The sequence below is a fragment of the Leuresthes tenuis genome, unplaced genomic scaffold, assembly GCF_036924035.1.
Source record: "Leuresthes tenuis unplaced genomic scaffold, fLeuTen1.0.hap1 SCAF_4, whole genome shotgun sequence".
NCBI lineage: Eukaryota > Metazoa > Chordata > Actinopteri > Atheriniformes > Atherinopsidae > Leuresthes > Leuresthes tenuis.
This window is the reverse complement of record NW_027325358.1, coordinates 807,033-833,587: the sequence shown is the minus strand read 5'-3', so window position 1 is coordinate 833,587 and position 26,555 is coordinate 807,033. Positions and strand designations below refer to the sequence as shown.

The 26,555-nt window shown below is 47.2% G+C and overlaps 4 protein-coding genes across 6 annotated transcripts; 2 read left to right on the top strand and 2 right to left on the bottom strand.

Annotated features, from left to right (window-relative positions):
- The first annotated feature begins 352 nt into the window (after positions 1–352).
- On the top strand, positions 353–4,867 carry fbxo48 (F-box protein 48). Its single transcript, XM_072383721.1, has 3 exons — positions 353–539; positions 2,657–2,973; positions 4,567–4,867. The coding sequence occupies exons 2-3, from the start codon at positions 2,686–2,688 to the stop codon at positions 4,726–4,728; spliced, it is 450 nt and encodes a 149-aa protein (XP_072239822.1). The 5' UTR covers positions 353–539; positions 2,657–2,685; the 3' UTR covers positions 4,729–4,867.
- Positions 4,868–6,147: 1,280 nt separating this feature from the next.
- On the top strand, positions 6,148–14,136 carry cnrip1a (cannabinoid receptor interacting protein 1a). Its single transcript, XM_072384051.1, has 3 exons — positions 6,148–6,326; positions 7,175–7,319; positions 12,691–14,136. The coding sequence occupies exons 1-3, from the start codon at positions 6,148–6,150 to the stop codon at positions 12,853–12,855; spliced, it is 489 nt and encodes a 162-aa protein (XP_072240152.1). The 3' UTR covers positions 12,856–14,136.
- On the bottom strand, positions 6,320–16,884 carry LOC140305269 (E3 ubiquitin-protein ligase TRIM21-like). Of its 3 annotated transcripts, none has more exons than XR_011915345.1 (2): positions 16,848–16,884; positions 6,320–6,603 (listed from the first exon to the last, which is right to left on the bottom strand). XR_011915345.1 is itself a non-coding variant. In XM_072384039.1 (2 exons), the coding sequence occupies exon 2, from the start codon at positions 16,489–16,491 to the stop codon at positions 14,863–14,865; it is 1,629 nt and encodes a 542-aa protein (XP_072240140.1). In that variant the 5' UTR covers positions 16,492–16,504; positions 16,848–16,880; the 3' UTR covers positions 14,185–14,862. The 3 variants fall into 3 exon arrangements, 2 of the variants coding, with proteins under 2 accessions (XP_072240140.1, XP_072240141.1); XM_072384039.1 differs by lacking the exon at positions 6,320–6,603 and adding an exon at positions 14,185–16,504 and having other exon boundaries at positions 16,848–16,880; XM_072384040.1 differs by lacking the exon at positions 6,320–6,603 and adding an exon at positions 14,185–16,504 and having other exon boundaries at positions 16,802–16,871.
- Positions 16,885–20,401: 3,517 nt separating this feature from the next.
- On the bottom strand, positions 20,402–26,208 carry etaa1a (ETAA1 activator of ATR kinase a). The gene is made up of 6 exons (XM_072383720.1): positions 25,937–26,208; positions 25,388–25,519; positions 25,250–25,320; positions 25,039–25,151; positions 21,392–22,539; positions 20,402–20,650 (listed from the first exon to the last, which is right to left on the bottom strand). The coding sequence occupies exons 1-6, from the start codon at positions 26,079–26,081 to the stop codon at positions 20,544–20,546; spliced, it is 1,716 nt and encodes a 571-aa protein (XP_072239821.1). The 5' UTR covers positions 26,082–26,208; the 3' UTR covers positions 20,402–20,543.
- Positions 26,209–26,555: the final 347 nt, after the last annotated feature.

Below are 26,555 nucleotides of genomic sequence, written 5' to 3'. Positions count from 1 at the left end.
AAAAATTAACTAGAATAAAAACTACGCCAAATTAATCTATAGCTTTAACAATAAAATAACTCTGACGATTATGATATTTCACATTTCAGGAGTCTATCTTACAAAGGATTCTGCTCTAATTTGACAGATTTTTAATGGAGTCTGGTTATGTTTCGATTTAAGAAAAAAACTACACGATATTTTTACCATTGCAAAACGTTTTTAACCACACAACATAGATAATTACATTATTGTGATTATTCCTTTTTGGTTCTTTTAAAATATATATTTAAAATTTTAAATCTTAAGGGCGTCAACCCTGTGCGCATGCCGTCAAAAACGTGCTGACGTCACGTCTGTGTGTAAACAGCCGTTGAAACATTTAAACACGGTCAGCTGACAGTGCCACGAACCGACAGAACTGCGGGGACGGACTGATTTAAATCCCAAACGGTCATCTTCTCACACCGTTAGGCCTCGGCTGTTAAACGGGAGTTCGGACCGAAAACCGCAACCGAGCCGCGGCTCCGTCGCCGGGGCGGAGACGAAGGAAGCTGAACGTGGGTATGACTTGTTTTCATTTGAAAATAACCCCCCATGAGGCAGAAATGAACACCCCACAAACCCACCAAGGAAAGAAACGGAGCAGGTCCCAGCGGGATGAGTAATACGCAGCAGTGGTTGTTCTGCTTCCTGACGCACGTGTCCGATGTTTACGCACCGCCTCAGTCAGGGTTTACTGTCCCTGGGGCCCTTTATGGCCCCTCAGCCTCGTCCTGGGGGTCAAAGAGCCGGACTGAAGCAGGATTTATCATTTAGTGTTGGTCCTTTGTGGGATTTTTGCCTCTCTGAGTGTCCATGTTGTCTTTTTAGGGCTCCGTTAGATTTCTTTGCAGTTTGTTATTGTTTTAATGTTCTTTTTGGTCATTTTGTATGTTAGGAGCTGCATTTCTTTCTTATTAGGGGTCTAGCAGCGAAGCTGCAGAACCCTATTGTTTTAGCTGTTTTTCTTATTATTATTCTTCTACTTTCCGCCACCATTGAAGTCTATGGCAGCCCCATTAACGCAATGGTAAAAAGTTGTGAAATTTGGCACATCTAATTAGGACAGTCCCATTAGCAAATTCAACAAATTTCGTGCCCAAATTCTAAACTCTCTAGCGCCACCAACATGTCAAAGTTTGAAGCACATTCAGCTAAATAACTTTTGACTCGTTGGTCCAAATTTCAAAAACAAGGTATCGTTAGAATCCTTGGATCATGGCGAGTCTAACGCACCCTATGACGTCATTTTCCGTCTGACTAGATTTTCCGCCATCTTGGATTTTGTTCAAAACCTTCAAAATGCATTACAGGTCACCCAGATTGTTTGAATTCCATGGGACTTGACACATAGAATCTTCAGACTGGGCCTCACAAGAGCTATCACCTGGAATTTTTAAGTTTGCCCGTAGCAGTCAATCAAACTCAGCGCTGACACGCCAAATAGGACGTGAGGCCATATCTCAGCAACCATTTAATCTTTTGACATCAAACTTATAACCCAGACTCAGGACCAAGTCTGTAAGAGGCCCAAGAAGTCTGGTGAACTTCCACCTTGAGGGGGCGCTATAAGTAGAAAAACTGCATTTTGCTCATAGCTTTGGAGCCGTTGGTTCAAATTGGACAAATGAGGTACCGTTGGAATCCCTGGATGAAGACGAGTTCATCTCAAACACCAAACTTGGTCTATGGACTCATGATGCCTTCCTGAGCAGCCGCAGGCTTACCTGCTGTTCTGCTAGACCCCGCCATCGCTGCTTGCAGCTATATTTTTGGTTGTTTTTTTTGTTAAGTTTTTCTTATTTTTCTCTAAATTCGGTTTATTTCAGTAGCACACATTCAAAAGTCCTCTCGGGTCACTTTTCAGAGAAAATAAACAAAGTTAATCTCCAACCCAGAGACATTAAGTCCAATAAAAGTGTTATAGTTTAAAATGCCAAATCACAGGTCCTAAATAATTAGCCAAGTTAAGTAAACCAATAGATTTCAACAGCCTGATCCAATCCTGAGCTGCAGGAGGCGACTGTGGAGGGAAAAAACTCCCTTTTAACAGGAAGAAACCTCCATCAGAACCAGAACCAGGAAGAAACCTCCATCAGAACCAGAACCAGGAAGGGTCCATCTGCCTGGACCAGCTGGGGCTGAGAGGACAGGAAAGAGGGGACAACAAGCAGCGTAACACCAGGCCAGAGACAGGATGTTCCTGATTTATTACGAAGGTGAAAGAAGGCAGAAACCTGTTTTATATGGAGTCAGAGGACAGATCCTGGTCAGAAATAACTCCAAGGTTCCTCACTGTAGGACCAGAAGCCAAAGAAATACCTTCCAGAGTAACTTTATAACAGACAGTTTCTCCCTGAAGGTCCAAAGAGAACAACTTCAGTTTGTCTGAGTTCAGAAACAGAAAGTTCTGGGTCATCCATCTGCTCCTTTGGGTTATAAATGAGTATTTTATAATGAGTAACATGTGAAATGCTTTGAATTGGAGCTAAATGAACGTTCTTTTACTGAGAACGACGCACTTTGTCATGAGAACACTAATGTTCCTTCTTTCAGTCCATCCTCTCCTTCGGACCTGAAACGTCGGCGCTTTGTGTGACTTTGTGCTTCAGATGATTTATTTCTGTTGTCTCAGGCGGTTCCGACCCGTTGGACCGATGCAGCATGAGCCTGCGGGGGCCTCTGTTTGTCCTCCATGACGGACGAGCCTCCCTGAAGGCGCCCGATGACTCCTCCGCTCACAACTTTGCGGAGACTCTGCCGCCGGAGTTGAGCGTGAGGATCTTCGGCGAGCTGGACGCAGAGAGCCTGTGCAGCGCCTCGCGGGCCTGCAGGCTGTGGCACGGCATCATCGAGCAGAGCGAGCAGCTGTGGAGGAGGCAGTGTCTGCTGCTGAGAGCCGTCTGCAGCAGGGAGGTGGACGGAGACCGCAGCGGCGGCCTCTCCTGGAAGGTCGGTTTCACACACAGCATCTGAGATACTTTCTCCTCCTGCCAACATTCAGATGGCTTTTAATGCCCAGTACTATGGTGACACTTTTATATTATCTTATTCAATTTAGCTGTATTTTATTGCGTTTACTGTTATTTTATTGCGTTTACTGTTATTTTATTGTTTTGTACTTATTCTTTTCTTTATTTATTATCTGCTGTAAAGCACTTTGGTACCGAAATGGATTGTTGTAATGGGCTGTAGAAATAAATCACATTTACATTTACAACACCAGACCCAAACTCATGCTCGACTTTTGGATCTGAAGCTAATTACTTCTGAGTTAGTATAGAGATAATAGAAAATATTAAAATGTAATAATATTATAGAAGATAATAGATTTAAATATAAACCAGCTGAAGTGCAGCAGAGAGGAAGGTGTGGTAGAAACCTTCAGAGGTCTCCATCAGTGGGTCGGGCTGTTGTTTCTGTTGCTTAGCAACAGCTCAGCTGATGATGTCACACACAGCGTCAGCAGGTAACTCAGGTGAACTGAGAGAGAAACTCACAGCCAGCAGCTCAACATCTGGGCTGCAGAGACGCTCCAGGATTCCACCATCTGTTGTTAACCAGCTCTGTGATCCTCCTCCTTTACTGTTAGCGCTCTGTCTGCAGTCTCTGTCTGCCCGGATAGTCTTAAAGCTGAGCAGAGAGCTGTTAGAGCTGTTCCTGCAGCCAGGTCCAGGATTCCACCATCTGTTGTTAACCAGCTCTATGATCCTCCTCCTTTACTGTTAGCGCTCTGTCTGCAGTCTCTGTCTGCCCGGATAGTCTTAAAGCTGAGCAGAGAGCTGTTAGAGTGTTTCCTGCAGCCAGGTCTCTGCCTGATATTCCTGCTGTGTCCTCATCAGGGCTCCAGACTCGTACATTTTATCCAGCAGAGATCTCACATTTCCCCTGATGATTAAAGGAGGAAATGCTTTAAACTTCCTCCTTTTCCTCCATTTTGTTCCTGCTCTGCATCCTAGACGTCTCCTCTTTAACTCATCTGGTTTTGGGCTCTTATTCCAGGCATTACTTGGTCTTTGGAAAGCTCAGTTAGCTGCTCCACCAGGCTAACACTTCCCTGTTGCCATGGTTACGCATCATAACAGATGTTCAGAGAAGTCTTTGAGAAATCTGTGTTTTCACAAAAGTGTCCAAACTATAACAAACCTCTGCAGTTTCAAGCCTGATTTATTGATTTTTAGCAATAATTCAGCATATTTATAGGCTGAACATCCTTCATTAAACACTGAAAAGCCAAAATAACACAACATCCTATAATCTGTGTTTCTATAACTTGTTTTCTCGTCTGGAATATTACATTTTCTTTCCAGATGTTCACTCTGAGCCTTAAAGGAGAAACTTTCATTCATAAACATTTCTCAGAAGTTTATAACAGTAAATCTGCAGTTTAACAACCAAAGTGAGACATCATCTCAGAGCGTGTTTGAGCTCACATCAGAGGACCGTTTCAGAGGCTGGATGATGGTACCGAACACTTCCACTGACTGCTGTGACTGGTTCAGTTGAGCCGGGCCCGGTTCTGATGGAGCTGCTTCCTGTCTGCAGGTCACGCTGGTGAGGAACTACACCCGCAGCCGGGTGAAGAGCGACTGGCTGAGGGGACGGTACAGCCAGGTGCGCTCGGCCGAGGAGCTCGCCGGCAGGAAGATGGCGCCGCTGGACGCAGAGACGTGGGCCGAGATCCTGCAGGCGGAGCTGGACAGATGATCATGACTCATTTCACTGTTGGATTTAAACTCTAATATATGTCTGTACATAACTTTTATAACTTTTAAATGAAAAATAGATCATGGGAAATGGAAAGCTTGGATGCAAATACAGCCGATGAGAAACATCACGTGTTCGTGTTTCTTTTGTTGAGTCTTTACGTGTTCTGGTGCCGGTTTGGGTTTGAGATGGACAGCTGTTTTTATTCATGACTCAGCTGTTTTTATTCATGACTCAGCTGTTTTTATCCATGACTCAGCTGTTTTTATTCATGACTCAGCTGTTTTTATTCATGATCAGCTGTTTTTATTTATGATCAGCTGTTTTTATTCATGACTCAGCTGTTTTTATTCATGACTCAGCTGTTTTTATTCATGACTCAGCTGTTTTTATCCATGACTCAGCTGTTTTTATTCATGACTCAGCTGTTTTTATTCATGATCAGCTGTTTTTATTCATGACAGCTGTTTTTATTCATGACTCAGCTGTTTTTATTCATGACTCAACTGTTTTTATTCATGATCAGCTGTTTTTATTCATGACTAAGTTTTTATTCATGACTCTGTTTTTATCCATGACTCAGCTGTTTTTATTCATGACTCAGCTGTTTTTATTCATGATTTAGCTGTTTTTATTCATGATTCAGCTGTTTTTATTCATGACTCAGCAGTTTTTATTCATGACTCAGCAGTTTTTATTCATGATTCAGCAGTTTTTATTTATGATTCAGCTGTTTTTATTCATGACTCAGCAGTAAAGGGTCATTTTAGCAGGATGCGTCACACCCCTTTAATGAAGAGTCCCACAAAGATCCACCTGAGCGCTCCTCTCAGCTGCAGCTGGCTTCAGGAAGTGAGCCGCAGGTTTGATTCCTGCAGGAAGCAGATGGACAGAAAGCTGCTTCCATTGGTTTGTTTCTTAAATTCATGAATAAAAGAATCTGAAGCTAAATGATTCAATGTGTCCGAGATGGAAAAGCTCTGATCCATCCATCATCCATCTTGAGGTCAGGTCACAGAACCAACAGGTCCAGCAGGTAAACTCTTTTCCCTTTTCCCAGCATCCCTCTCCAGCTCCTCCTGGGGGTCCTGAGGTGTTCCCAGGCCTGATGGGACGTATAATCCCTGCAGTGAGTTCTGGTTCTGACCCGGGCCTCCCAGGAGGCATCCTAACAGATGAACCCAGCTCTACTCCGAGATCCCTCCAGATGGTGGAGATCCTACATTTAATTGATTAATTCCTTAAATGTATTCATTTATTTATTGTTACAGTGAATTTGATTTTGAAAAGTGTTGGGATTCCGCTCTTATTGTGAAAGTTCCTCCCGGAAGTCTCCGTCCCTCTTCAGCATCCTCTTCTCCTCCAGCTCGGGAGCGCCTCCTGACCCCCCTCCCGCTGACAGAGCAGCATCCCGGGATAATGGACGACGTGCCCCCGATCATCAACATCTCCGTCGCGCTGCGGATCCAGCCCAACGACGGGCCCGTCTTCTTCAAGGTGGACGGAACCCGCTTCGGCCAGAACCGAACCATCAAGCTGCTGACCGGCTCCAAATACAAGATCGAGGTGGTGCTGAAGCCGGGCACCGTGGAGGCCACGTAAGGAGCCGTTTCACAGATGTGCACGCGGCGCGCGTGTGTGCACATCTGTGCAGGTGTATGTGTGAATGTGCAAGTGAGACCCGCACCCCATTAATACGAACCAGGCGCGTGCACGTCGTCCCCACGGCCTCCTGCTCCTCAGGCCGCAGCATCCGACACCCGCTGAATAAATGATGCGGGATCAGGTGGGGGGTTTGCGGGCTCCCTGAGGGTTCGTGTCGGTTCTGATGGCGGAGTCTGGTGGAACAGAACCGGTCCATGAAGTCCAAGCAAACTGTAACAGGAAGAGACAAAGAGCCTGAAAATCCTCCATCACACGCGTTTAAAGTATTAAATGCATAAAGAACCCTTTTTTTTACAGTAAAACTGTGGAATTAATCCGCACTTTTAGTTAAAAATACATTTTCAGAATTTTCATCATTTTAAATAGAAATATGTCTAAAAATCCAACATTTTACATCATTCAGATAAATTCTCATCTTCCACGAAAACTACCCCCCCCCCCCCCAAAAAAAAAAAAAAAGTATTTTCCTCACCTGAAATATCAGTTTCATTTGGTTCATTAATATAAATCAGACACACATTTAATTTCTCATATTTGTCTGATCTGGAGTTGTAAAAGGTTTTATTCTGCTGGATCTTCACCCTCCAGCCTTTAGTTCAGGTTCTGTGGGTCACTTTGATTAAAAACCTTATTGTTCTCCAGTGAGATGCATCAGTAAAGGCCGACAATCTAAACTGAGGTTCTTGGTGTCAGTTTGGTGTTAAAAGGCGCTGAAACAGTTTTCTGAAGCTTTGAGCCTCGAACTGTGCCAAATAAAATCGAATAATCTTCTTCTTCACAGCAACATGAACATCGGGGGCATCATCTTCGCTCTGGAGCAGCAGTCCAGGGATGAGGACTCGGTGGTTTATCACGGCCAGTACAACACGGAGGGCGTCCCTCACACCAAGAGCGGAGACAGACAGCCTGTCCAAGTCAGCATTGAGGTGAGAACACAGGTGCAAACACTAAATCAGGTTCAGTGTGTCGCAGATTAAAGGTGACACCATGTCCACTTTTTTAAAAACAATTTCCTGAAGTCTTATTGAGAAAACAAACGTCACGGAGAAACACTCCAGCTCTGTATATAGATACAGATAGTTACTCTGATCCCAGAGGGAAACGGGTTAGCAGCTAGCTCTAAGTTAGCAGTTAGCTCTAAGTTAGCAGTCAGCAGTTAGCTAGCAGTTAGCTGTAAGTTAGCTGTAAGTTAGCAGTTAGCAGTCAGCAGTTAGCTGTGAATTTGCAGTTAGCTGTAAGTTAGCAGTTAGCTGTAAGTTAGCAGTCAGCATTTAGCTGTGACTTAGCATTTAGCTGTGAGTTAGCAGTTAGCTGTGAGTTAGCAGTTAGCTGTAAGTTAGCAGTCAGCAGTTAGCTGTGAGTTAGCCATAAGTTAGCAGTTAGCCATAAGTTAGCAGTTAGCTGTAAGTTAGCAGCAGATGCTAGCAAACAATGCTTTCTCATCAGCAGTGATGGACCAAGCCGGAGATGTGCACAGCGTAACTCGTAGTAATGCATGTGAACCGTTAATTACTGCGTTTAAACATTTTGGATATATTAACCTCATTAAACAGTTGTACCTGGAGACCTCCATCTTTATCAGAAACATGCAGATAATGTAACGTTAACACACCGAGAGTGAGGAGAGGACCGGTGTTGTGTTGGAAACACACCTTAAACACAGCTGCAGGTTGTCTGAGTTACAGAACGGAACCGTTCAGCTAGAAAGCTTCAGCTAACAAAGTAATGTGGGAACAATAATGTTCATCTTTCAGAAAGGAGCAGCAGTAACTCCTTAGAAGTTGGTGTACGTCATCTTCATTAGCTAAGCTGTTAGCGTTAGCTTCAGCTAACAAAGTAATGTGGGAACAATAATGTTCATCTTTCAGAAAGGAGCAGCAGTAACTCCTTAGAAGTTGCTGTACGTCATCTTCATTAGCTAAGCTGTTAGCGTTAGCTTCAGCTAAAGGAAGAAATAAATCAGTAAATAAACCATGAGGAGTTATTTCATTAGCAAAGCTGTTAGCGTTAGCTGCTGCTAAAGGAAGAAATAAATCAGTAAATAAACCATGAGGAGTTATTTCATTAGCTAAGCTGTTAGCGTTAGCTGCTGCTAAAGGAAGAAATAAATCAGTAAATAAACCATGAGGAGTTATTTTATTAGCTAAGCTGTTAGCGTTAGCTGCTGCTAAAGGAAGAAATAAATCAGTAAATAAACCATGAGGAGTTATTTCATTAGCTAAGCTGTTAGCGTTAGCTGCTGCTAAAGGAAGAAATAAATCAGTAAATAAACCATGAGGAGTTATTTCATTAGCTAAGCTGTTAGCGTTAGCTGCTGCTAAAGGAAGAAATAAATCAGTAAATAAACCATGAGGAGTTATTTCATTAGATAAGCTGTTAGCGTTAGCTGCTGCTAAAGGAAGAAATAAATCAGTAAATAAACCATGAGGAGTTATTTCATTAGCTAAGCTGTTAGCGTTAGCTGCTGCTAAAGGAAGAAATAAATCAGTAAATAAACCATGAGGAGTTATTTCATTAGCTAAGCTGTTAGCGTTAGCTGCTGCTAAAGGAAGAAATAAACCAGGAAATAAACCATGAGGAGTTATTTCATTAGCTAAGCTGTTAGCGTTAGCTGCTGCTAAAGGAAGAAATAAATCAGTAAATAAACCATGAGGAGTTATTTCATTAGCTAAGCTGTTAGCGTTAGCTGCTGCTAAAGGAAGAAATAAATCAGTAAATAAACCATGAGGAGTTATTTCTCAGATGCTTCCATTTCCCTGCTCTGAAGTTCAGGCTCTGAGAGTTGGAACTGATCCTCTTTGTGGCTCAGTTCCTTCAGTCCAGCGTTGAACTGGACCAAGTTGTTAAAACAGTGGGATGAAAAGTGTCTGCTGCACATTCACAGTCTTTAGCTAACTCTGCTGGAACATTAGGAGTTTTACACTTCAGACGCCCTGATATCTGCTCCCAGGAACAGGAAGAAGGAGTTTTACCCTTCAGACGCCCTGATATATGCTCCCAGGAACAGGAAGAAGGAGTTTTACACTTCAGACGCCCTGATATCTGCTCCCAGGAGCAGGAAGAAGGAGTTTTACACTTCAGACGCCCTGATATATGCTCCCAGGAACAGGAAGAAGGAGTTTTACACTTCAGACGCCCTGATATCTGCTCCCAGGAGCAGGAAGAAGGAGTTTTACACCTCAGACGCCCTGATATATGCTCCCAGGAACAGGAAGAAGGAGTTTTACACTTCAGACGCCCTGATATATGCTCCCAGGAGCAGGAAGAAGGAGTTTTACACTTCAGACGCCCTGATATATGCTCCCAGGAACAGGAAGAAGGAGTTTTACACTTCAGACGCCCTGATATCTGCTCCCAGGAACAGGAAGAAGGAGTTTTACCCTTCAGACGCCCTGATATATGCTCCCAGGAAGAAGGAGTTTTACACTTCAGACGCCCTGATATATGCTCCCAGGAACAGGAAGAAGGAGTTTTACACCTCAGACGCCCTGATATATGCTCCCAGGAGCAGGAAGAAGGAGTTTTACACCTCAGACGCCCTGATATATGCTCCCAGGAGCAGGAAGAAGGAGTTTTACACTTCAGACGCCCTGATATATGCTCCCAGGAGCAGGAAGAAGGAGTTTTACACTTCAGACGCCCTGATATATGCTCCCAGGAGCAGGAAGAAGGAGTTTTACACTTCAGACGCCCTGATATATGCTCCCAGGAGCAGGAAGAAGGAGTTTTACACCTCAGACGCCCTGATATATGCTCCCAGGAGCAGGAAGAAGGAGTTTTACACTTCAGACGCCCTGATATATGCTCCCAGGAGCAGGAAGAAGGAGTTTTACACTTCAGACGCCCTGATATATGCTCCCAGGAACAGGAAGAAGGAGTTTTACCCTTCAGACGCCCTGATATATGCTCCCAGGAAGAAGGAGTTTTACACTTCAGACGCCCTGATATATGCTCCCAGGAACAGGAAGAAGGAGTTTTACACCTCAGACGCCCTGATATATGCTCCCAGGAGCAGGAAGAAGGAGTTTTACACTTCAGACGCCCTGATATATGCTCCCAGGAACAGGAAGAAGGAGTTTTACACTTCAGACGCCCTGATATATGCTCCCAGGAGCAGGAAGAAGGAGTTTTACACTTCAGACGCCCTGATATATGCTCCCAGGAGCAGGAAGAAGGAGTTTTACACTTCAGACGCCCTGATATATGCTCCCAGGAACAGGAAGAAGGAGTTTTACACTTCAGACGCCCTGATATCTGCTCCCAGGAGCAGGAAGAAGGAGTTTTACACTTCAGACGCCCTGATATATGCTCCCAGGAACAGGAAGAAGGAGTTTTACACTTCAGACGCCCTGATATCTGCTCCCAGGAGCAGGAAGAAGGAGTTTTACACTTCAGACGCCCTGATATATGCTCCCAGGAACAGGAAGAAGGAGTTTTACACTTCAGACGCCCTGATATCTGCTCCCAGGAGCAGGAAGAAGGAGTTTTACACCTCAGACGCCCTGATATATGCTCCCAGGAGCAGGAAGAAGGAGTTTTACACTTCAGACGCCCTGATATATGCTCCCAGGAGCAGGAAGAAGGAGTTTTACACTTCAGACGCCCTGATATATGCTCCCAGGAGCAGGAAGAAGGAGTTTTACACTTCAGACGCCCTGATATATGCTCCCAGGAGCAGGAAGAAGGAGTTTTACACTTCAGACGCCCTGATATATGCTCCCAGGAGCAGGAAGAAGGAGTTTTACACTTCAGACGCCCTGATATATGCTCCCAGGAGCAGGAAGAAGGAGTTTTACACTTCAGACGCCCTGATATCTGCTCCCAGGAACAGGAAGAAGGAGTTTTACCCTTCAGACGCCCTGATATATGCTCCCAGGAAGAAGGAGTTTTACACTTCAGACGCCCTGATATATGCTCCCAGGAGCAGGAAGAAGGAGTTTTACACTTCAGACGCCCTGATATATGCTCCCAGGAGCAGGAAGAAGGAGTTTTACACTTCAGACGCCCTGATATATGCTCCCAGGAGCAGGAAGAAGGAGTTTTACACTTCAGACGCCCTGATATATGCTCCCAGGAGCAGGAAGAAGGAGTTTTACACTTCAGACGCCCTGATATCTGCTCCCAGGAACAGGAAGAAGGAGTTTTACCCTTCAGACGCCCTGATATATGCTCCCAGGAAGAAGGAGTTTTACACTTCAGACGCCCTGATATCTGCTCCCAGGAACAGGAAGAAGGGTTTTTACACTTCAGACGCCCTGATATATGCTCCCAGGAGCAGGAAGAAGGAGTTTTACACCTCAGACGCCCTGATATATGCTCCCAGGAGCAGGAAGAAGGAGTTTTACACTTCAGACGCCCTGATATATGCTCCCAGGAGCAGGAAGAAGGAGTTTTACACTTCAGACGCCCTGATATATGCTCCCAGGAGCAGGAAGAAGGAGTTTTACACTTCAGACGCCCTGATATATGCTCCCAGGAACAGGAAGAAGGAGTTTTACACTTCAGACGCCCTGATATCTGCTCCCAGGAACAGGAAGAAGGAGTTTTACCCTTCAGACGCCCTGATATATGCTCCCAGGAAGAAGGAGTTTTACACTTCAGACGCCCTGATATCTGCTCCCAGGAACAGGAAGAAGGAGTTTTACACTTCAGACGCCCTGATATCTGCTCCCAGGAGCAGGAAGAAGGAGTTTTACACCTCAGACGCCCTGATATATGCTCCCAGGAGCAGGAAGAAGGAGTTTTACACTTCAGACGCCCTGATATATGCTCCCAGGAGCAGGAAGAAGGAGTTTTACACTTCAGACGCCCTGATATATGCTCCCAGGAACAGGAAGAAGGAGTTTTACACTTCAGACGCCCTGATATATGCTCCCAGGAGCAGGAAGAAGGAGTTTTACACTTCAGACGCCCTGATATATGCTCCCAGGAACAGGAAGAAGGAGTTTTACACTTCAGACGCCCTGATATATGCTCCCAGGAACAGGAAGAAGGAGTTTTACACTTCAGACGCCCTGATATATGCTCCCAGGAACAGGAAGAAGGAGTTTTACACTTCAGACGCCCTGATATCTGCTCCCAGGAGCAGGAAGAAGGGTTTTTACACAACCTGGAGGCTTTAAAGTTGCAGCTGGATGATGGAGCAGTGATGTAATTCTCAGAGTGACCTGAGGAGGGCAGCATTGTCTAATCGATGTTACTGTGAAGATTACTTTGGAAAGTTTTAGATGAGGCTGATGATGATGATGAGGAGGAGGAGTTATTGTCATATTGGTGATGTCATTTCTCTCCCTGCAGTTCAACAAAGCCGGGACGTTCGAGACGGTCTGGCAGGCGAAGTACTACAACTACTACAAGAGGGAGCACTGCCAGTTTGGCAACAAGTTCAGCAGCGTCGACTACGAATGCAAACCCAACGAGACGCGGACCCTGATGTGGATCAACAAGGAGGCGTTCGTCTGAAGCCGAGGACCTTCTTCCACAGACCCAGGCGGCGTTTTCCTGGCGGGTTCCAAAAGGTCCTGATGTTTGTTTAGTTTAATCAAAGCTGGAGAAAAAAGAGTTTGCTGGTCTTTAAGTAGAGGTTTCTGTGAAGCTGCCCTCACAGCAGCCGAAGCAACAACTCCTCCACATTTTTTATCTAAAGAGATGAAGCAGCTTTATTCCTTTATTTCACTTCTTGTGTGTCTCTCCCTCTGAGCTCTAACTTCTGCTTTCTGAACAGATGAATGCAGCTTTCAGGGTTAACCCTTTAGGCGCCTCCAAACTGAATAAAACGGGCTGAAAGTCCCACAGAATGAATCCGGTCTCTTCTCTCCACAGAATGACGTTTTATCTGAATTATCCTCTTTAAGGTGACTTCCTGTTCAAAATGTTCCAGTAAACTGATGAAGGGAATGAAATAAAACCAGATTTTCCCTCGGTGACGGATCGAAGGACAGGGACGGCAATCCAAGGCGTTGATGTCATCAGTGATGTCACTGCATGCAAATTAGGTGAATAAATTTACTACCTTTGGGTCACACTCAGTGTTTTTCCCATTCAAAGTTTCCCTTTTATCTCTGGCCGTTTTAAGCTGCATCCTTTTCTTCATGAAAGCACTTAAAGGGTCAAACTATCCCCACAGAATCCTGCAGCTGTCAGTAAAATGAATCTGTGTGGGAGCCCTGCACATTTAGCCATGAAAGGCGCCGGTATCTGAGCCTCCAGAGCAGCTTCAGGCCTGGGAATGAGCATAACAAGGGTCAAAACAGGTCAGAAGCATAGCTTTAGGGTTCACACACTTGCTGTGCTGCAGAAAAGAAGATGACCCACATTCCAGGATGTGTTGAACTGTATTAGCTGAAGACGCCTGAACTCTTCCCTCTCTTAAAGCTGTTTGTGAGGAGGCAGCTGCTCAGAAACTTAGTTTAGCAGCAAAAAAAGTTACTTTGAGCTTGAAGGCCTTCTCTGGAGCTTCCATGTTCAAACTGTCCTTCAGCTGCAGTTTTTATTGAACAAACCCAGGAGGAAACAGCATTTGTTTGGGACTATTTCCAGCAGCGGATGAATCTTTTCAGCCTTTGAACTCCTTCTGTTTTATCCTCACAGGTGCTTTTTGATCACAGGCTTCACTTTGTGTTGCAGCTGCTGCTTTTCTGTTTGCATTTTGCCAAATTTGACCCGTGGGTTTGTTGTTCTGTTGGTGTCTTAATGCCTGAACCTGCTGTTTTATTATCACCGAGTGTGACGTGTTGCTGTCAATAAACAGAAGAAAGAACCACTGTGTCCGCTGTGAGCTTCATTATTATCATAAACTTTATTTTTACAACAGCAGCAGCTTTAAATCACTCTGAAGTCTGTTCAGGAAATGAAGAAATTAAAGAGATGACATCACACACTCAGCGCCATGAGGAGTTCCAACGACCTGTAGGGCAACAGGAAGTGAGGTCACAATGACCTCTGAGCTGGAACATCTGATCTGCTCCAGCTCCACTAAAAGCCTCCAAAGCTTCATCCTGCAGCAAGAGAATGATCCAAAGATCCTGCTGAGCAGCACCAGAGTTTCTCAGAGCTGAAACATGGCCGAGCCGTCAGCTGGTTCAGATCCAGCAGCTGGTTCAGATCCACCAGCTGAGCTTCTGTTGAAGGATCTGCTTTAATGCAGCCTCCATCACTCAGTCCCACATGATGGAGGCTCTGTGAGTCTGTGGTGGTTAACAGGACTAAACAGCTGGTTCTTCTCTGGTTCTACTCTGGTTCTACTCTGGTCCTACTCTGGTCCTACTCTGGTCCTACTCTGGTTCTTCTCTGGTTCTTCTCTGGTTCTTCTCTGGTTCTTCTCTGGTTCTTCTCTGGTTCTTCTCTGGCAGCAGCAGGTATCCATGTGCTTTTTCCCACCACCTTTTTAATAATCTGACATTAATCTTCTTCTCTGACGGATTAAACGACTTTGGGGAATCTTCTGCAGAACCTTTTTGCTGAAGGTCTTTAATCTTGTGGGTTGGTCTGGCAGATGATCAGAGGCGAGGTGTTCCTGCTGAGCATACTGGGACCGGGGCTGAAGAACGGGTGGAGTTCCTCGGTGAAGCAGCAGCCGGTGAAGGAGTAGAGCAGCGCTGCAGCATCCGGATCATAGAAGGAGACCCGGGCCTGCCGGTGGTCCACGAACACGCCCACCTTCTGCGGCGCAGAGCGCAGCTGCAGGCGGGTCGCTGTGTCCCCATGAGCCTTGTACGAGTTTCCATTGGTCAGACCCAGAGTCCAGAAACCGAACTTTGGGCTCAGGGTGAGGTCCCCCTTCCTGCTGCTGGAGGCTCCGGCCACTCCTAAAGTCCACTTGGTCTTTCCTGCGACCTGAACCTCAAAGTAAGAGCTGCCTGAGGAGCAGCTCGGCCTTCCTAAGACACTGAGCGCGGTGGAGAATCTCTGGGGGGTGTCTGGCAGCTTCTTCTTCTTGTCCCCGTGTTTCACCTGTTTCCCGTCCTCAGACAGGAGGAGTTTCCGGTGGGCCGTGTCCGGGTCCAGAGTCACGTCCACCTCACACCGCCGGACCCTCTTCAGCTCAGCCTCAAACAGCTTCTTCATCCTCTTATTGAGCTCCTCCTGCAGCTGAGCCGCAGCCCTCACCGCAGCCCCCCCATGTGATGCCCGGACGCTGACCGCGGTCCAGTCCCTGGTGGGTGGAGCAGCCTGCAGGGAGGAGCAGCTTTGGAGCAGGTGGAGGGGGTCCTCAGAGCGTGAGAGCTGCTCCACCTCAGAGCTCCTCTTCATCAGCTCAGAGACTTCCTGCTCCAGGTCTCTGATGAAGCCTTCAGCCTGTTTCCCTGCAGCTTCCTGCTGGTCCTCCACCTCCTTTATGAGCTCCTTCAGGCCTCTCTCAGCAGACTCCTTCAGAGCAGTGAAGACCTGAACACCTTCTGCTTTCTCTCTGTCTGCAGCAGCTTCACCGATCTTCACCGACTCTTTGATCTCCTGAATCTTCACTCGTCTCCTCTGGATCATCTGCTGGATTCCAGCCTCTGTCTTCCCCAGCTCTGCCTTCTCTCCTTCATATCCTTCTGTCAGAGGAACACAGTCATGAGTCTTGTGGTCTAAAACAGAGCAGAGGCAGCAGATACATGTGTGGTCGGTCCTACAGAACAGCTCCAGAGGTTTATCGTGCTGCAGACACATCCTGTCCTCCAGGTTCTCCACAGGCTCCATCAGCTGATGTCTCCTCAGGCGTGAAGCTGTCAGATGAGGCTCCAGGTGAGTCTCGCAGTAGGAGGCCAAGCACACCAGGCAGGACTTCCGGGCCGTCAGTTTGGGTCCAGTGCAGACGTCACAGGGAACTTCTCCTGGTTCGGCAGCTTGTGGCTCTGAGCTGCTGGCTTTCTGCTGAGCTTCACGTCTGAACTCAGCAAGCAGCTCACTGATGAAGGTGTTGACCTGCAGCTCGGGTCTAGTGTTGAACACCTTTTTACACACGGGACACTGGCTGCTGCCGTCCCAGTGCTGAGCGATGCAGCTCTGGCAGAAGTTGTGTCCACATGCTGTGCTGACGGGATCAGAGAACACATCCAGACAGATGGAGCACAGGAAGTGCTCCTCAGGTCGCTGCTTTCTGCCAGCAGACATGTCTGTGGGCTGCCTGGGAGAAAGGAAACGGCTGTGCTGAATATATCATAAAACTGCAGCTTCTAATGTTTCCCTGCAGCAACACACCTGATCAGACCCTCGCCTCATTGGCTGATCTGTGCAGAACATTTTGAAGAGATCCATTTAATCTGAGTCAGGTTTACAAATTAAATACTAGAAAAAGTTAATCAGCTACTAACCTGAGCAAAGTCTGCTGTGATCAACAAGACATTTATTTACAACAACAGCGGTGATTAAACTCTGACAACTTATAAAAATATGATATAATAATATAACTTATAAAAATTACCTTTAATATCCGCATTTAATCCAAATAAAGCACGAGCACAACTTACTTTGTTCTCAGGACTTTATGGGACACGGACGCTGTGACGTACCAACAGGAAGTTCAAGGCGCTTGATCGTCACGTGATCTACAGATCCCTGACGTCATTGGCGGGAAATTTGAATGAACGCAAACATAAACGTAAAAAAACACCATAAATCAGCATAATTTAGAACTGATAACGACTGTTTGGTCAGTCTGGAGTTATCTTGGTTAATAGCATGTTTCCGGTTTATACATTTTAGTGGCATTAAAAATAAATCAAAAGTTTACTTTGATGACCAGATGTCCGCTTTGTGCGGGACTGTCACGCGCTTTAAATCCTTTCACGCTGTCCCGCATTGTTATTGACAGACTCCAGTTTTAAAATGCGTGTTTTATAATCTGCATTCATCAAATGTCTGTTCGGAGAAAGCATCAGGCCGTCATCAGGGGGCGGGGCGTGTGAGCACGTCAATCAAACGGGAGCGCGGACGCAGGTTAAAGGCGCGCCCAGCAACAGAAAACAATGCAGACCAGGTCAGCTCCATGCCGACTAAGTTTTCTTGGGACAACTTGGGAAAGTTGCATTTAAAAAGATATATTTGTTTTTATTTGCAGTCTGCTGTGAGCTGCTGAATCAATGATGGCGAAACATAGCAAAGTTACAAGCTAAGGGGCAGAGCAGATTCATTTTTAGAGTTATTCAGACTGCATCGATGCATCGGTCCCACATTGAATTGGAATCTGGTCACCCTACTATTATATTGAAAGTGAAAGTGGTTCAAATACAGATTGTAGTAATGCCTGCAGTTTATTGCAGGGGTGTAACTTTGCATTAGGACCATAGGGACGAGTCTCCACCAAAGTTTGGGAAAGACAGAGTTGACCCTTATTTTTGATAATATTCTAATCGAACTTTTTTTTTTTACATAATGCATTGAATATAATATTGAATATAATAATAATATATTGAATATAATATTTTCATCCGTAGTATTAAGCATTTGTAGAGAACTGTTTTTCCGACCTGCCGTCTCGTCGCAGTACTCTGTGTAACCTGCATGGCAACAAGGTTAGAAATGCTGCCGTTTGATTGGCTGAAGGTCAGCGTCAGCCAATCAGTGCGCTCTGTGGCAGAGTTGCTGTAAAACGCTGGATTGGCGGTAAAATATCAGATTGACTGTTGCAGACAGGCTAGACGCCACGAAATCATGAAAGTAAATCCTCACATTAATATTTCGTTTGGTCTCAACATTTTTGCTGTGCTTCTGCTTTGTAAAAAGAAAATGTCACTGAAAAAGAAGTTATTCCAGTTTTAGCTAACTACCCGCGCTATGCTAGCCTGGAGGCTAACATAGAGACTCATTACGGAAAAGTGTTATTAAGGTGTGAATATAATGTAGTTTTATTTTACATGAGCATCTTTTATCAGGACTTTATTTTCTAATTACAAACACAGTTGGTTCCATAAAGCCTAAATCTTGGCTATGCCCGTAATATTCAAACGTTTTTTGTAATAAGTTGAAAAGTGTAAAGCATTTAGTGTCATATAAGGTGTACATTTTATTCAGTGTTCATTATTTATCTTTCAGGAAACAGATGCAGGTTGTGGAAGCAGCAGCTTCAGTTGATCAAGGATTTTCTTGGTCGTGTCCCCACCAAAACCAAACTTACGCTTAATCTCCCTGATAACCGTGGGCTGGCCGACTAATATAAGAACTTTTACTTTTAGAGGTGACACAGTGAGACCAACAAGTGTGTTCTGCGCTGAGTTCCTTCATCTTTCTGATGGAAAGTACAACATCTGTCCAACATCTGTCCACCAGGCTGTTCCCAAAACTCCTCAAATGTCACAAACTTATTGTGTTCATGTTTATTTCAACTTATAAAATCTCAGATGTCAGGAAGACGACTCAGCACCCTGGTGTGATTTGTTGTAGTGAAATAAACTGCGTTCACTCTGATGGAGACGCTTTCCTTCGCCTGCTTTCCTTCGCCTGCTTTCCTTCGCCTGCTTTCCTTCGCCCGCTTTCATTCGCCCGCTTTCCTTCGCCCGCTTTCCTTCGCCCGCTTTCCTTCGCCCGCTTTCCTTCGCCCGCTTTCCTTCGCCCGCTTTCCTTCGCCCGCTTTCCTTCGCCCGCTTTCCTTCGCCCGCTTTCATTCGCCCGCTTTCCTTCGCCCGCTTTCCTTCGCCCGCTTTCCTTCGCCCGCTTTCCTTCGCCCGCTTTCATTCGCCCGCTTTCATTCGCCCGCTTTCCTTCGCCCGCTTTCATTCGCCCGCTTTCATTCGCCTGCTTTCCTTCGCCTGCTTTCATTCGCCTGCTTTCCTTCGCCTGCTTTCATTCGCCTGCTTTCCTTCGCCTGCTTTCCTTCGCCTGCTTTCCTTCGCCCGCTTTCCTTCGCCCGCTTTCCTTCGCCCGCTTTCATTCGCCCGCTTTCCTTCGCCCGCTTTCCTTCGCCCGCTTTCCTTCGCCCGCTTTCCTTCGCCCGCTTTCATTCGCCCGCTTTCCTTCGCCCGCTTTCATTCGCCCGCTTTCCTTCGCCCGCTTTCATTCGCCTGCTTTCATTCGCCTGCTTTCATTCGCCTGCTTTCCTTCGCCTGCTTTCATTCGCCTGCTTTCCTTCGCCTGCTTTCATTCGCCTGCTTTCCTTCGCCTGCTTTCATTCGCCTGCTTTCCTTCGCCTGCTTTCATTCGCCTGCTTTCCTTCGCCTGCTTTCCTTCGCCTGCTTTCATTCGCCTGCTTTCCTTCGCCTGCTTTCATTCGCCTGCTTTCCTTCGCCTGCTTTCATTCGCCTGCTTTCATTCGCCTGCTTTCATTCGCCTGCTTTCCTTCGCCTGCTTTCCTTCGCCTGCTTTCCTTCGCCTGCTTTCCTTCGCCTGCTTTCCTTCGCCTGCTTTTGTCTTTGAGCTCAGTCGCCTTCAGGATCAGCGACTTGGACAAAGACGGCTTCATATCCAACGGGGAGCTGTTCCAGGTCCTGGAGATGATGGAAACAACCTGAAGGAGTCGCCGCTGCAGCAGGTCGGAGGAGGAGGACCGGTGCATAAAAAGATGGCGTTCTGACAGCTGCTCCTCGCGCCGCCTTCTGATTGGCCGGAGCCTCTCTGCGTCACTCGGGCGCAGCTGGAAGCAGAATCCCACCAGCTGATTCTTTCTGTCTGCTGTGGATCAGAACCGGAGTAAGAGCAGAAAGCTTCGGCACATTCAGTTCTGTTCTGACCCGTGAGGATGGTTTAAAGTGTTCAGAATAATTAGAACAAGCCCGAGATCAACATGAACGTTTGTCTTTATGTCAGTGAAGCTGGTCGTCTGGTTACGGGCAGAACCGAAGCAGAACCGGAGCAGAACCGAAGCAGAACCGGAGCAGAACCGAAGCAGAACCGGAGCAGAACCGAAGCAGAACCGGACTGAGGTCACCAGCAGGAGACGCTTTGCTTCACCGCGTCAGAACCAGAAAGAAGCTTCAGACTGGACTTCAGTTTGTTGGAGAGCTTTTATTTCAGAGCAGATGCACTGATGTGCGGGTCAGTGACCTCAGCCACCTGTGCAGGTAAAGCGGAGCGGTTCAGCACGGAGGATGGGGGCGGAGCCTGTGGTTCTGAGCCTGAACCGCCACAGAAGTGTTGAACTGTTCCTTTAAAGCTCACTAAGATTAAAAACAGGTCGGCTCAGAGTCCCGCAGGTGAGCTTCAGCGGGTTCTGCTGCTCCCGGGTCGGTCCGTCACGTCGGAGCCCGGACGTTCTGTGCGGCCTGCAGCCGGCGCCGCCTCCTCGCCATCGCCTGCTGCTTTTTCAGCTCGATCTCAGCCGCCGAACATTTCCCCACACCTGCAGAGGAAGTGACCCGAAGAAGCTTTTAAAGGAGATTTTCTGTCTCAAATTGTCCCAAAAGATGCTTTTACACGTTTGTTTGCTAAATTCTCCATTTTCTTAAAGCAAAACTAGCGCCAGAATTAAACTTTCTGTGAATGTAGCGAGTCAAACGTTCCTTTTAAAAGCTGAATTCATTTAGATTCTAGTTTCTTCCAGGATTTCATCAACCGGGCCGTGGCAGAGACTTTGTAACCGTAACCCCAGAGACCGTAACCCCAGAGACCCGGGTGTAGAAACCCCCCGATAACAACCAGCTCTGAGCTCACAGAGCTGGGTGTAAAAACCGGACTTCTCCTTTAAGGTTCCAGGAGCTTAAAAGGTTCCTGGAGCTTAAAAGGTTCCTGGAACTTAAAAGGTTCCTGGAACTTAAACGGTTCCTGGAACTTAAACGGTTCCAGGAACTTTAAAGGTTCCAGGAACTTTAAAGGTTCCAGGAACTTTAAAGGTTCCAGGAACTTTAAAGGTTCCAGGAACTTTAAAGGTTCCAGGAACTTTAAAGGTTCCAGGAACTTTAAAGGTTCCAGGAACTTTAAAGGTTCCAGGAACTTTAAAGGTTCCAGGAACTTAAAGGTTCCAGGAGCTTTAAAGGTTCCTGGACCTTAAAAGGTTCCTGGAGCTTTAAGGTTCCCTCCAAAGATGACAGTTCTGGTATTTCACCTTCTCTGGTTCGTCTCCGATCTGTGGCGCTGTTCTTACCTTCGCTGGTTTCCATGGAGACAGGGTTGTTTGGCTTCTTGAAGGTGAAGCGCTGCGGCGGTGGCGCTGCTGACCGGCCGCTGCTCGGCTGGAGATTCCTGCATGCTGATCCTGACCAAGTGTTTGTTTGTGTGGATCCGAACACCTGCTTCACCTGAGCAGTGACACCGGGGGCCGGGCCGGTCGGACCGGAGGCGGCGGCCGGCGCCTGCGTCCGGTTGTCGCAGGTTCTGTGGGTCGGCTGCAGAGGCGCCCTCTGGCTGGAGGCACCAGGAGTCTGTTTGGTGGAGACGGTACTCACAGTCTGGACCTGGTTCTCCAGGTCCTCACACATTTCACACAGCAGGTCGTCGTCGGCCGGGTCGTCCCAGATCGGGTCCGATGAGAAGAAAGAGTCCAGGTCGTCATCCAGGAAGTCGACGACAGACGAAACCACGTCCGGTTCCTTTGGAAAGCTCTGAGCAGCAGCAGGACTCCTCTGCGGTTCTGGTTTCACCGGGTTTGACTGAGACATTGGCCCGGTCCGCTGAGGTCCGATCCCAGCAGAGAAGCAGTTTGTCCTCGTGTACGTCTGGGTTCTTCTCTCTGAGAAGTCCGAGCCCGGCTGCAGTCGGAACGTCGCTCTCGGCCTCACGTTTTCCTGCTCGGTTCTGGATCCGACCTGAACAGCGGCGCTGACCGGAGCGGCTGTTTCCCTCCGACTCAGCTGACCGGCTGGTTTCTGGGTCGAGCAGAGCTTCGGCACCATGAAGTTCTGTGGATTCTGAGTGATCTCCAGCACCAAAGAGTCATTCAGCAGGTCGTCGTCTTCCCAGTCGTCCTCGAAGGCAGCGGCAGAACTCGGGCCGTGGCTGGACGGTTTCCCATGAGCCTCTCTGGGAGCTGAGGGGGGCGCAGCTTTAACTTGAGTCGGCTGACTCAAGGTCCGGCTCAGGGGCTGCGTCGGCCCATCGAACAGGAAGTCCAAGTCATCCTGCAGCTGCAGGTCCAGATGAGGGTCGGCCCGGGCCTCCGGGCCCGCAGCCGGCCCAGGGTCTCCAGGAGGTGAGGACGGGAGCTGGTTCTGAAGCTCCTCGTCGTCATCCTGATGAAACATGTTGAAGTCGAACTGTTTGGCGAGCCTCAGCAGGTCGTCCACCCCGGTGGGCCTGATGGAACAAAACAGAACATGAGCTCAGGTTAGAGTCTCGCTCGGGTCCGACTGCAGAACCACTCCAGAACTGGAACACGTGCAACACATCCTCAGGCGCCACCTAGAACACCTAGAACTATATAAAACATCTGTCCCAGAATGGTTGAACCGGGACATGAAACATCTGTCCCAGAACACTTCGGTTCCTGCTACTTTAGGTTGAACCGGGACATGAAACATCTGTCCCAGAACACTTGGGTTCCTGCTACTTTTGGTTGAACCGGGACATGAAACATCTGTCCCAGAACACTTGGGTTCCTGCTACTTTTGGTTGAACCGGGACATGAAACATCTGTCCCAGAACACTTGGGTTCCTGCTACTTTTGGTTGAACCGGGACATGAAACATCTGTCCCAGAACACTTCGGTTCCTGCTGCTTTAGGTTGAACCGGGACATGAAACATCTGTCCCAGAATGGTTGAACCGGGACATAAAACATCTGTCCCAGAACACTTCGGTTCCCGCTACTTTTGGTTGAACCGGGACATGAAACATCTGTCCCAGAACACTTCGGTTCCTGCTACTTTTGGTTGAACCGGGACATGAAACATCTGTCCCAGAACACTTGGGTTCCTGCTACTTTTGGTTGAACCGGGACATGAAACATCTGTCCCAGAACACTTCGGTTCCTGCTACTTTTGGTTGAACCGGGACATGAAACATCTGTCCCAGAATGGTTGAACCGGGACATAAAACATCTGTCCCAGAATGGTTCGGTTCCTATTACTTTTGGTTGAACCGGGACATGAAACATCTGTCCCAGAATGGTTGAACCGGGACATAAAACATCTGTCCCAGAATGGTTCGGTTCCTATTACTTTTGGTTGAACCGGGACATGAAACATCTGTCCCAGAACACTTCGGTTCCTGCTACTTTTGGTTGAACCGGGACATGAAACATCTGTCCCAGAATGGTTGAACCGGGACATGAAACATCTGTCCCAGAACACTTCGGTTCCTGCTACTTTTGGTTGAACCGGGACATAAAACATCTGTCCCAGAACACTTCGGTTCCTGCTACTTTTGGTTGAACCGGGACATGAAACATCTGTCCCAGAACACTTCGGTTCCTGCTACTGTTGGTTGAACCGGGACATGAAACATCTGTCCCAGAACACTTCGGTTCCTGCTGCTTTAGGTTGAACCAGGACATGAAACATCTGTCCCAGAACATAAAACATCTGTCCCAGAACACTTCGGTTCCTGCTACTGTTGGTTGAACCGGGACATGAAACATCTGTCCCAGAACACTTCGGTTCCTGCTACTTTTGGTTGAACCGGGACATAAAACATCTGTCCCAGAACACTTCGGTTCCTGCTACTTTTGGTTGAACCGGGACATGAAACATCTGTCCCAGAACACTTCGGTTCCTGCTACTTTTGGTTGAACCGGGACATAAAACATCTGTCCCAGAACACTTGGGTTCCCGCTACTTTTGGTTGAACCGGGACATGAAACATCTGTCCCAGAACACTTCGGTTCCTGCTACTTTTGGTTGAACCGGGACATAAAACATCTGTCCCAGAACACTTCGGTTCCTGCTACTTTTGGTTGAACCGGGACATAAAACATTTGTCCCAGAACACTTCGGTTCCTGCTGCTTTAGGTTGAACCGGGACATGAAACATCTGTCCCAGAACACTTGGGTTCCTGCTACTGTTGGTTGAACCGGGACATGAAACATCTGTCCCAGAACACTTCGGTTCCCGCTACTTTTGGTTGAACCGGGACATGAAACATCTGTCCCAGAACACTTGGGTTCCTGCTACTGTTGGTTGAACCGGGACATGAAACATCTGTCCCAGAACACTTCGGTTCCTGCTACTGTTGGTTGAACCGGGACATGAAACATCTGTCCCAGAACACTTCGGTTCCTGCTGCTTTAGGTTGAACCAGGACATGAAACATCTGTCCCAGAACATAAAACATCTGTCCCAGAACACTTGGGTTCCTGCTGCTTTTGGTTGAACCGGGACATGAAACATCTGTCCCAGAACACTTGGGTTCCTGCTACTTTTGGTTGAACCGGGACATGAAACATCTGTCCCAGAACACTTCGGTTCCTGCTACTTTTGGTTGAACCGGGACATGAAACATCTGTCCCAGAACACTTCGGTTCCTGCTGCTTTTGGTTGAACCGGGACATGAAACATCTGTCCCAGAACACTTCGGTTCCTGCTACTTTTGGTTGAACCGGGACATGAAACATCTGTCCCAGAACACTTCGGTTCCTATTACTTTTGGTTGAACCGGGACATGAAACATCTGTCCCAGAACATGAAACATCTGTCCCAGAACACTTCGGTTCCTGCTGCTTTTGGTTGAACCGGGACATGAAACATCTGTCCCAGAACACTTCGGTTCCTGCTACTTTTGGTTGAACCGGGACATGAAACATCTGTCCCAGAAGAACCAAACCTCCCAGCTGGCCCGGTTCTGCGGGTCTGAACCCACCTCGGGGACTTCTTCTTGGCTCTGGGAGCCTGCACATCTGGGGTGCAGGGGATGGTGGCGCTGTCTCCGATCCACTGCTGCAGGGTCGGTTCTGATGCCTGCGGCCTGCCGTGCTGCACAGAGAAGATGCTGCAGATCAACACCTGAGGCTTTCTCACTGGATCCGTGCACGCTCACAAACGTGCACGCTCACAAACGGGTGTTAACTGACCTTTGGAGCGATCCTGCTGACAATCTCTGAGATGTTCACGACTCCAGCGGCGTGCTTTTTGCCTTTTTTCCCTGAAGGCAACAACACAGTGAGCCTCAACACGCCAGCACGGAGCAGAGCTACAGCCTGACAGCTTACCGGGTCTGCGGGGCGACGGCGAGGTGGCGTCCCAGATGATGTCCTGCTGGAAGTCCGAGTCGGTGTGAGGAGACTCGGCGCTGAAAACACCTGCTGCTTTGGACCTGGCAATTCTGGTGGGACTCTTAAATTCTGCACAAGAGGAGACACAAACTCACCAACTGTAGAACAAGCTGTAAAAGCCCAAATATTTGGGTTTAATGTTCCGACGGTTCTGCACTGAAGGACACAAGTGGACCCCCACTGAGCCGCTCTTTATGAAGCGGACTTATGCCGAAGTGTGAAGCCTTAAAAACGCATTCATTCACCTAAAAATAGCCGAAGCGTTTGTTCATTTTTCAGTGAAACCCAAAATGTACCAAATGGTACTTTCTGCGTCACCCTGTGAAAACACGGTTGATGAACTTCATCTCCGCCGAACTTCGGTGTAAATTCTTTGATAAAATGAAGATTATTTGATAAAAATCTAAAATTGACAGGAGGCTCGGTTCGGTTCGGTCCCAGCGGACAGACAGCATCTCCGGCCCGCTAAAATAACCCGCTCCTGACCTGCTCGCTGGCTCCGCGGAGACGCCACCTCGGCCGGGACCGCCTGAGTCAGCCTGAGGCTCCGGCTCAGGCGGTTCGTCCTCGCTGGTTTGACCGTCTGTGGCTCCAGCGGGGAAGGGTCGAAGATACTCCGGCCACCGTTCATGGTACACGGCCGAACCTCGGACAGATTCTGGCTGTTCTCACTGAACTGTTCTCAGTTATTTACACTTTATTTGACTGAAAACTGACAGTCAGCAGGAGCGATTTTGAACGTCCCGCCATCTTTCCTTCTTCCCAGAGTTCTTTTCGGTGTTGCGTTCAAAGACAACAAAGCTGTGCGAAAAATGTGTTTCTGCGAAATGTTTTGTTGTTGTTATCTTTTATGTTTAAATACTGAAATATGGTATTAAAAAAAACACAGTTTGGAGTTATGACTAAATCTTTGCAGCTGTTGAATAAATTGATGAATAAAATGGAAAAAATGGTCCTGGTTGAATGTTAGATTTTAATTATGTAACTCAGTTCCCACAGAATTTCAAACTGCTTTATATGAAGACTTTTAGTTGTAATTCACTAAATAATTAGATTGATTTTGATGAGAAATAGAAATGCATAGAAGAGTAGTTAAACACAAAAT

What these genes read in the sequence shown, in the direction of transcription:
- LOC140305269 (XM_072384039.1), bottom strand. Translation starts at nt 16,491, where the DNA reads ATGTCTGCTGGCAGAAAGCAGCGACCTGAGGAGCACTTCCTGTGCTCC.
- cnrip1a (XM_072384051.1), top strand. Translation starts at nt 6,148, where the DNA reads ATGGACGACGTGCCCCCGATCATCAACATCTCCGTCGCGCTGCGGATC. An exon ending in CCGGGCACCGTGGAGGCCAC is followed by an intron (nt 6,327 to 7,174) that starts GTAAGGAGCCGT and finishes TCTTCTTCACAG; the next exon opens with CAACATGAACATCGGGGGCA. An exon ending in CTGTCCAAGTCAGCATTGAG is followed by an intron (nt 7,320 to 12,690) that starts GTGAGAACACAG and finishes CTCTCCCTGCAG; the next exon opens with TTCAACAAAGCCGGGACGTT.
- fbxo48 (XM_072383721.1), top strand. Translation starts at nt 2,686, where the DNA reads ATGAGCCTGCGGGGGCCTCTGTTTGTCCTCCATGACGGACGAGCCTCC. An exon ending in GCGGCGGCCTCTCCTGGAAG is followed by an intron (nt 2,974 to 4,566) that starts GTCGGTTTCACA and finishes TCCTGTCTGCAG; the next exon opens with GTCACGCTGGTGAGGAACTA.
- etaa1a (XM_072383720.1), bottom strand. Translation starts at nt 26,081, where the DNA reads ATGAACGGTGGCCGGAGTATCTTCGACCCTTCCCCGCTGGAGCCACAG. An exon ending in GCCGTCGCCCCGCAGACCCG is followed by an intron (nt 25,321 to 25,387) that starts GTAAGCTGTCAG and finishes TGTTGCCTTCAG; the next exon opens with GGAAAAAAGGCAAAAAGCAC. An exon ending in TCAGCAGGATCGCTCCAAAG is followed by an intron (nt 25,152 to 25,249) that starts GTCAGTTAACAC and finishes TTCTCTGTGCAG; the next exon opens with CACGGCAGGCCGCAGGCATC.